This window comes from Elephantulus edwardii, unplaced genomic scaffold (genome assembly GCF_000299155.1).
Source record: "Elephantulus edwardii isolate Elephantulus edwardi_28Jun2011 unplaced genomic scaffold, EleEdw1.0 scaffold00061, whole genome shotgun sequence".
NCBI classification, from domain to species: domain Eukaryota; kingdom Metazoa; phylum Chordata; class Mammalia; order Macroscelidea; family Macroscelididae; genus Elephantulus; species Elephantulus edwardii.
The window spans coordinates 10,708,044-10,718,185 of NW_006399811.1; the positions used below are offsets into that span (position 1 = coordinate 10,708,044).

Sequence of the window (10,142 nt, forward strand, 5' to 3'; positions counted from 1 at the left end):
GTTTGTCCACCTCATCTGAGTTCTTCTCTCCTACACTGTCCCTCTATCTTTCTAAGACTGATATCTTTCTCCAGGGACTGGCCTCACCTGGCAAGATGCCCAAAGTATGTAAGGTAAAGTCTCAAAATCCTTGCCTCCAAGAAGCAGCTTAGTTTTATCCTCTCTAGGACAGACCTATTAGTTCTCTTAGCAGTCCATGATATGTTCAGTACTCTTCTCCAACACCACGACTTAAAGGCATTTATTATTTTTCTGTCATCTTTGGTCATTGTCTAGCTCTCCGATGCATAGCAAGTAATTGCAAAGACCATGGCCTGGATCAGGTGCACCCTTGTCTATAGACTGACATTGTTGCTCTTCCGCACTCTGGAAAGATCCCTGACACAGATTTTCCTAATACAAATCATCTTTTCATTTCCTGGCTGCTGGTGCCAAGAGTGTTGATTGTGAACCCAAGCAAGCTAAAATTGTTAACAATCTCAGTCTCTTCTCCATCTATCATGGTGCTGCTAATTGGCCCAGTGGTGAGAATCTTCATTTTCTTGATGCTCAGTTTCAATTTATATTGAAGACTACAATCCTTGATCTTCTGCAGCAAATGCTTCAGTTCCTCCTTGGTTTCAGCAACCAAGGTTGTGTCATCTGCATAATACAGGCTGTTGATGCATCTTACTCCAATCCTGATGCCACATTCCTCCTCATAAAATCCAGCCTCCCACATGATCTGTTCTGCATACAAAGTGAAAAGGTATGGAGACAAGACACATCCTTGTCACACTTCTTTCCTGATTTTGAACCATTCAGTGTTTCTTTGCTCTTTTCTCATGACTGCTTCCTGGTCCAAGTATAGGTTTTGCATGAACACAACCAGACATTCTGAGATTCCCATTCTTCTCAAGGTTACCCACAATTTGTTGGGTTCGCATAGTCAAATGCTTTTGCATAGTCAATGAAACACACACAGACATTCCTTTGGTACTCTCTGCCTTCGGCCAAGATTAATCTGACATTGGCAGTGATGTCCTGGGTGCCACAGCCTCTTCTAAAGCCAGCCTGTTTATCTGCTAGTTCTTTGTCATTTTCAGATAATCTTCAGTAGGATTTTGCTTTCCTGTGATAGTAATGATATTGTTCAAAAATTTCCACACTCTGTCAGATCACCTTTTTTTGGAATAGGAATAAATATGGATCTCTTTCAGTCTGTTACCCCAGTGGTTGTCCTTCACATTTCTTGGCACAGCCTGGTGAGCATTGTGTCAATTGGTATTCCATTAATTCCTGAAGTCTTGTTTTTGCCAGTTTCTTCAGAGCAGCTTGACCTTCCTTTCTCATCACCATTGCCTCTTGAACTTAAAAATGTTTCATTAAATTCTTCTGTGCCAGCCAGTTCTTTTTGGTTCTGTGTACTCCTTTCATCCTTTTTTGATACTTCCAGGATCATTTAGTATTATGCCTGTAGCATCCTTAAGTAGTGCACCTTGAGACTGGAATTTGTTCTTTAGTTCCTTCAGCTTAAGGGACTTTGTCCCTTTTTATTTTCCAACTTCAACTCATTGTACATTTCATTATAATACTTTTCTTTGTTTTCTTAGTTGCCCTTTGACATCTTCTGTTCAGCTCCTTAACTTCCTGATTTCTTCCCTTTGCTTTGGCTTCTCTGTGTTCTGGTGCCATATTCAGAGTCACTTCCAACATCCATTTTGGTCTTTTCTTCCTTCTTTGTCTTTGTAATGACCTTTTGTATTCTTCTTTGATAGTGTTCTTGATCACCTCCCACAGCTCATCTGGCCTTCACTCATTAGTGTTCAAGGCCTCAAACTTGTTCCTGAGATGAGTTTTTAATTCAAGTGGAATAGACTCAAGGTCAGATTTTGGTTCTTGTGGATTTAATTCCATTTCCCTTAGTCCTACCAATTATGGCATCTTCCCTCACTCATGCCAAAGCTTGGGTGAAAGCCTTTTGTCTCTGGCTCTATGTGTCCACCATCCCAAATTCACTTTATCTCAGGTTGGTCTCTGGTTCTTTTCTGAGGCTGCTTTTGCTCTCGTGCAGATCTTGGTCTGGCTGACACAGGAATCTCTGGCCCCAAAGCACATACACTGCCCTCTCTGCTTCCTTTCCCTGTTGGTAGTGAGATTCCCAAATTTCTACCATTGAAATTGCTCAGTTTAAACCTCATGAAATTGGTGAAACTAGCCAATCTAATTTGTGGATAGACTAACAAACACTATTTATGTATTCTTGTTACTTACTGCCCATTCATGTGACAAAGTGAAGAGCAGTGGTCTGGGAAAGACTGTTTTAAACAGTAGACCCACTACACCACACCTGTGCTCTTGTGGGTTGCGAAGCCTCTGATTCCATTCCTCTTCCCTAATTCCTCAGATGATTCTGCTTTTCCCACATCTTCCCATCTAACACCATTTCCAGTGTTAAATCTCTTTGTCTTTTGGATTTAGGAGATTCTCAGCTCATAGACATTAAGTTTCAATATGACATATTTGTTGGTTCCATCCCTACACGGATTGAGGAATCTTATTTTCATTATTAGCAGGCTGTTCAGTCCCATTGGTAATGCGGAAGCACCTTTTTTGCACTGTCCCATTCATTACAGTATGGGAATTATAAGACCATTTATGGCCAAATAGGCCATATTAAAGAATTCACTGTATCACAATTTAAACATTTCCTATCAAAAGTAATAAAACCATTCTCTTCCTTCTTTTCCAAATTATTATTCCCCCACCAACATAAATTTACTGCCTTCTGTTCCCTTCTAATTGTTTGAGTTGCTGATGTTACTTTGATCTTACACAATTCTTCAGAGCGCTTACTAGATGGGTTTAAGCTATTGTTTGTTTTAAGGAGACTTCAAGGAATATTTTGGTTTAAGACCACACAATTTTGCCTTTTTGCGAGATGGGAAAGTCTGCTGTTAGGGACCTCTCCAAAGTACTGAAGAGCAGTGGTGTCACTCTGGAGACTAAGGTGCATCTGATACAGGCCATGGTCTTTGCAATCACTTGTTATGCGTCAGAGAGTTGGACAGTGACTAGGAGGATAGAAGGAGAATTGATGCCTTTGAGCTGTGGTGCTGGAGAAGAGTATTGAATGTACCATGGACTGCCAAGAAAACAAACACATTCATCCTGGAGAGGGTTAAACTGGGCTGTTCCTTGGAGGCAAGGATTCTGAGGCTTCGTCTGACATACTTTGGACATGTTGTAAGGAGGGACCAGTCCTTGGAGAAGGACATCATGCTTGGGAGGGTAGAGGGACAGCACTGGAGAGGAAGACCCTCTATGAGGTGGATTAATTCAGTGACCGGGGTACTCGGGATGGGTGTGTCAGAGGTAGTGTGATTGGCACAGGATAGAGCAGGGTTTAGGGCTGTTGTACATAGGGTCGCTATGTGTCACAAGTGACTCGATGGCACATAACAACAACAACAACAACAAGCCACCTCAGCTCCCTGTTATGCATCCTAGGATTTCTTAAAATACTACATAAACTAGCACCAGAACACCTGCATATATAGATGAGTAAAATCTCAGTAAAAAAGAGAGTTTGGTTTGTCTGAGCTTATAATTGCAAATATATAGCTTCACTCTATGAATGTTTATTCTTTGGGATAACTTATTATTAGCTTTACTGGATGTGAATATATCACCAGATATCAGAAGGTCTTGTTTCAGGAGCCTATTTTCTATTGTATAAGATTCTTAGTATTATGTAATTAACCTCTAGTTTGTAATCTGATGTAATTATCATAGGCTTTATAAACTCTGACCTGAATGATATCACTGAACCTGAATTAGAGGTAGTTAGTAATGAAGCAGGATACAATTTGTGTAATTAGGTTGTATCATGAGCCAATCTCTTTTTAGATATAAAAGAAATTAGAGAGTAGAGGGACATCAGTGCCACCAAGAAAGGAGAACCAGAAAACGGTGGACATCCTTGGACTCAAGACCTCTGTACTGTGAACCTTCTGTACCCCGGGATATAAAAATCCAAGACACATGAACATCTCCAAAGGATGCTGGTCCAACATATTTAGAAGGAAGATCAGGACCTTTCCTAAGAGCTGGCAGAGAAAGCTTTTCCCTTGAACTCATGTCCTCAGTTTATACTCCTAGCTTCCTAATATGAGAGAATAAATTTTGATTTGTTAATTTCCATTTTAACATTACTCAGTACTAAGATAGGGAGTTTGCTGTGACATGAGACAATAGAGGTTTTCTCTTTTCAAAGATCGTTGGTCAAGAGGGTTAGACATGATATGATATCTTTGATCAAAAAGGTGATCAGCACCATAAAAGTCTCAGGGACCATTGGTTCCTACAGTAAAGCTATACTAGTCGACAGGACCAGATACACCTCAGGACAGATCTATATACAATTCAGGACAGATAGGTTTGAACCTTTCAACTGGACAGCTTGTGCCAGGAAAGTTAGTAGAAGAAACTAAACACGCTATTACAAACATAGCTTAAATTCTGAAAACTACAGGCTGTGACTTCAGTATGTATTCATAGAATCTAACTTTGCTGCTGACCGACTGAATGACTTCACCCCTGTCAATGAAATTTACAAACAATAGTTCAAGAGTCATCTTCCTGCTAGAGCTGTTTTTCCATTTGCTAATTTGCTCAAAGGAGGCTTTGTTGCTATTGAGGCAAAAACTGTCAGAGGACCATTCTCACCATTGTGACTCCAAATGGGCTCAGTGTTGTTTCATTTGGAATTTTCACAATATTTTAAAATTAATTTCTTGGTTTCTGCAATTGATATTCAGTGTTTGACTAAAATAGCTTAAGATTATTATAGAAATTTCCTGTAATGGGGAAACTGAAGATTCCATCATAAGTCCAGTTAATTACTGTTAAGGACTACATTTTGCACTCACATCAGAGTGGAAGAAGCATCATTTATTACATAGTTAACTGAATAAATAAAAGTGAAGAGAAACAGCATTTAGGAAAAGTGAGTTACACCACTAAGACATAAGAGAGAACATCTAATACAGTTAAATTCTACTCATTTAATGACGTGGAAATATGTTTAGTTCTCACATCTGGTACATAATTCTACTTTTACTTGAGTGAAATTAAAATATTCAAGTTGAATGGCAAAGAAGGAGAAATGGACCAAATTTTATATAGATGGTTTTTCTCTAATGGAAATAAAATAAATGTGCAAATTAAAAAATACTAAGATAGGTTTTGACAAAGTAAGGATGAAACAATCCTCTGCTTTCTTCACATATGATTTTCAAGGCATAGCTGCACAATTTAAGCCAAATTGTGGTGACTTGCATTAGGATCTAATCCTTCTTGGTCTCTGCAATGCTCACATTCCATGTGCACTGAATAAACTGGTTCACAGATGAGTTAGAATGAATTTGTTGTAGATCATCTATAAAGTGAGGGTATAAATAATATGCCCTGTAGAATTGTTATGATTTGATTAATACATATAAAAGCACTTAGGAAAATACTGTTTGCACTAGGGATCAATAAATTTAAGTTGTTATACGTAATGGTAGTAAGAAGACTAATTTTGTGACCCAGTTTTAGAATGAACACAATCATCACAATGGCATCAATGAAACTACTTTTGTGAGAGGATTAAGGAATGCTCATACTGTGTGCCAGCCTTCCCTACCCATCCTTGTGGGCAAGAAAGACATTTGTATTCAACTATCTAAGATGAGAGAAAGTACTAGAAAATTGCTGCGTCTCCAGAAAAATCAAGCTGAGATTTAACAAACCCTTGTTGTTGTTAACTGCCATCAAGTTAGCTATAACTCATAGCAACCCTATAAACAATGGATCTGAACCTTGCTCTGTGCTGTTGTCATCCTCATCATCTCTGATATCCTTGAGCCCATTAATATAGTCACTGTATCAGTCCATCTTGTAAAGGATCTTACTCGTTCAGTCATCTTTCCAATTTTCAAGGATGACCACTTTTTCCAACTAACAACATGCTCAAAGTATGTAAAACAAAGTTTGGTCACCCTTGCATCTAAGGAGCACGCTGGTTGCATTTTCTCCAAGAACTATTATGTTTATTCTTTTGACAGTCTTAGACCTCTTATTGCCTCAGTAGATAATACTCTGCTTACCTCTTTGGTTTTCAGAAACTCTGCCCACTTCTCTTTGCTAGCATTTTCTGCCTTTGTTAATTCCCATTACTCCTAATCCTTAGCCAAATCACTGTGACTAGATTTGTCTGTGACTGGTTCGTTAATCTTCTGTTTATCAGCCAAACAATCATATTGCAATGTCAAAATTATTTTTTAAAAAATAATATTCTTTCTTGTTTCTGTTTGTTTTTTGTTTTCTTTCCACTAGTTTCGAGTATTTACAGCCCCCTTCCATAAAGTAGGCTTTGCTGATTTCTGGCTGGCTGATCAGCTGAACAGCCTGTCAGTGATACTGATGGACCTGGAATATATGATTTGTTTCTACAGTTTTGAACTCAAATGGGATGAAAATGAAGGCCTGTTGCCAGATGATTCAAAAGGTAGGATAAGAATGTTCATACTACTAAATTGCCAGTGTAAACCAAGAAGTGCTGAAAACAGCTACTGGGAAATTTAAGGTTATGAAGAAAACTCATCCAATAATATTGCAAACTTAATTAAATTTATTTGGCACTCTTAGCTATCTCTTTATGTGATATAATTTGGCTCATAAATTGTGTTATGATTTTGCCATCCTTTTGCCAAGAGATTTACAACTTGCACTTTAAGAATACTAAAAAAAAAAATCTAGTACATTGGTAATTATATCACAGATGCTTTAGTGCCAATAATTTGCCATCACAGGGATCAAAAAACTTCCTTTGAGTTGGGACAAGTACTTTAAGAAAGTCTTTATAAACTGACTTTTAATATTTTTTTATAGTACTTTATCTTCTGACTGCCCCCCCTCTTTTAGTTTATACTAGTAATTCAGGTTACAAGATAATTTTATTTTGCTTTAGTGATAAAAAGCCTAATTTAGACAGAGTATTTAACTTCTGACTGACAAAAATTAATCAAGCAAGTACTGAAACATTTTCACTGATTACCAGTAAATTGTAACTCTGTTGTCAGTTGAATAATCATACCAAGATATGTTCTTAGAATTCAAAAACAGATTAATTTACCAGCTCTGTTCTACTGGTTTAAAAACATAATTTCATTTCTTCTCAAAACAAAACAAAACAAAAAACCCAAATAAACACAAGAATATGAACAACCTGTTTGAACATATTCCATTACAGTGATTTGCAGTTAGGAAGTTTGTGTTATTTGTAGGTTTTTCAGGTGTTACCAATTAAGAGTCAACCTCTGTATCTGTACAATTCCCCCTTTGGATTAGTAAATACAGATCTCCTTTTTTCTAGTTTTATTATGCACCCTAGAGAAAGTGATTTCCAGATGTTTCAATTGTCAGAAACCTGAGAGGGAAGCTTTTTTCCAGTAGCTTCCTCTTCATATTTTCTCTTTCCCCTTTTATCTGCCACTAAAAAGTTCAAGAATAAGTTACAAAGTAAGTGATCCAGAAACTTAGTCTCCTGGCCTTCATAGGCTTGCTATTTTTATACTATATGATTATGTGATATAAACCCATTACATTTTAAATTTTTTTCCCCCTCTTCTTTGAAATCTTTACAGAACCAGAAATCTGTCATACATATTCGTATGGTGTGCGTGCCATTGTTCAGTGCATTCCTGCTTGGCTTCGCTTCATCCAGTGCCTGCGCCGATACCGAGATACAAAAAGGGCCTTTCCTCATTTAGTTAATGCGGGGAAATACTCTACAACTTTCTTCATGGTGACGTTCGCTGCTCTTTACAGCACTCACAAAGGTATTCCATGTTTGTGAAGAGAATTTGCAAACCTGAATTTTCCCTTGTGAATATGTTTTCCTATCCTTGTTTGTTTTCCATTTGTTCTCTTTTTCCATTGAATGCCCAGTCCACTAGGTTATACTTCTTTGCTCCTTAGCACAATGTTACTCTTGTTTTATATTTACTAACAAATATCATTTAAAAGAAACAAAAGAAAACGGAATAGAATGATTGGTGATAATGTTTGAAATCCTAAATTATACTTGCTGCTATCTGTGGGCAATCTAGGGTTTTCGTTTGGTTTTTTAGACTTCCATGTGCATTAATGAGATTGGGAAATGTTAGGTAAGAAAATGATCCCCTTTGGCAATCATGTATATTTTTAATTGCTTTTCTTCACCAAGTAGTAAGAATTGTTTCCAGCCCATTTAACTGCAAATTGAGTTCTATCATCCCTCTAGTTTCTTATCTCCATGGCAACCCTGTTATTACTTGAGACAGTTCTTCTGTTGTGAGGAGAAAGAGCTTTTAAGTTCCGAGCCACATGCAGTTATTCCTCTTGAATTTTTAACCTTTTCCCAAGAACTGTCAATCAGAGCTCTATCTAGCTTTTTTTTTAGTAAAAATTAATTTCCTCTTTTGTCTACTTGACTTCAGCCCTCACTTTAGTAGCTATGACTTTTCTCATCTGTAGGTGGTAAAGAAATACTACTAATAGATATTATTAAAGTTCTTTTTAAACACATTGTTAGGAAATTTTTATTGGTGGAATTTTTATATCCTTCCCCCAACTTTCCCAACCCTCAGTCTGCTCCTCAGGAAAAATATGTGACAGTCTGCTCCTATAAGGTTACACACCTGGAAAATCCACAAAGGATGGTTCTTCTTGGTGCTTAGGGTCAGTCTGAGTTGGAAATAACTTGAGGATGATGGCATTTTAGATGAGTATTATAGGAAAGTTAAAACTACTGCTTACGTGAAGTGTTTCTTAAGGTCGTGAAAAGATTAAGTCATCATTTTAATAAACCTTCACATTTTGTTCAGCAGCGCTTCCTATATAACCTGCTTTCACTTTTTGCACTAGATGCAGTATTGATATATGTAGCCAGTTATTCTTCTACTATATAGGCACCCTTGTTAAATGATTTCATTTAACTAAGTGCCTCAGTGAAGGAAGAACATACCCAAAGCTCCCATAATTTTACCTCTTACCCAGGAATACTATCATTCAGTCCAGACAATAATAATAATAATTCAGAAGGCTATAGCTTTATAAATCAAACCACTGATTTGATACATGGACTCAATGACTCTTTTTACTAAAGAACAGTGTGCTTTTTCCAGTCAGGTAAAACAGTGAAAGGCATACCTTGTTTGTTATGCACCACAGATTTGTCTGAAATATGTCTTAAGTAGTTAAATCTACAAGCAATTTAATAAAATGATTTTGTTTAAAAAGGAAGAAATTCTATAAATCGTTAACAAACCTAGATATAGAGAACTGTAAAGGAGGATGTAACTCTGGTCACATAGTCCATAAGGAATTACACTATTAACCTAAAGGTCACATCCCTCCAGCAGTTCAAATCCACCAGCAGTTCCATGGGAGAAAGATGAGTGACCTCCTCCCATATAATATGGAAACTTAGTGGAAACCCACTAGAGGTTCAGCTATGAGTCAGTTCTGACTTGATGCGAATAAGCGTCTACATATAAATCACAGAGGGTGGGGCAAAGTGCAGAAACTGAAGGAAAGGGAAAATTTAACTAAAATTTGGTTAACAATTTGTTTCTGATTAAGCAATAGGAAGAAGCCATTTCATTCATTTATAGATCAAGGAATGGTAATTTGAAGGATCTGAATTGGGCTTTATTATAGGAAACAGGAGCCATCATGAATCTTAATATACATTTTGAAGATTAGTTATTTTCCGTTAACTTTTCCTGAACATAAGGCATGAGGGGAATTTCTTTAAGGACCACTGTTGAGCTTTGTTTCATTATCCCAGGATTCAGGAAAAATCAGTGATATAAATGCCCCAGAATTGCAGTAGTCTATCCTCAATGATGACAAAGCAAAATATTACAATGAAATGTGCAAGGAGTTGGAGTCAGAAAATCAAAAGGGCTGAACTCGCTCAGCATATCTTAAGCTCAAGGAACTGAAGAAAAAATTCAAACCTCGAGGTGCTATAATCAAGGATGCTTTCGGCAGAATGTTAAGTGATCCAGGAAGTATTAAAAGAAGATGGAAGGAATATACTGAGTCACTGTATCGAAAGGAATTGGAAGACA

General features: G+C 37.2%; 1 protein-coding gene across 2 annotated transcripts in view; it reads left to right on the forward strand.

The window, feature by feature from the left end:
• Positions 1-10,142, forward strand: part of XPR1 (xenotropic and polytropic retrovirus receptor 1) — a 252,287-nt gene that overhangs the window by 203,272 nt on the left and 38,873 nt on the right. The window contains exons 10-11 of one of the 2 annotated variants that reach the window (XM_006887735.1): positions 6,361-6,532; positions 7,671-7,865. In XM_006887735.1, coding sequence (XP_006887797.1) covers positions 6,361-6,532; positions 7,671-7,865 — 367 coding nt within the window. The remainder of the gene's footprint in view (positions 1-6,360; positions 6,533-7,670; positions 7,866-10,142) is intronic. The other variant, XM_006887736.1, reaches the window with a different exon arrangement.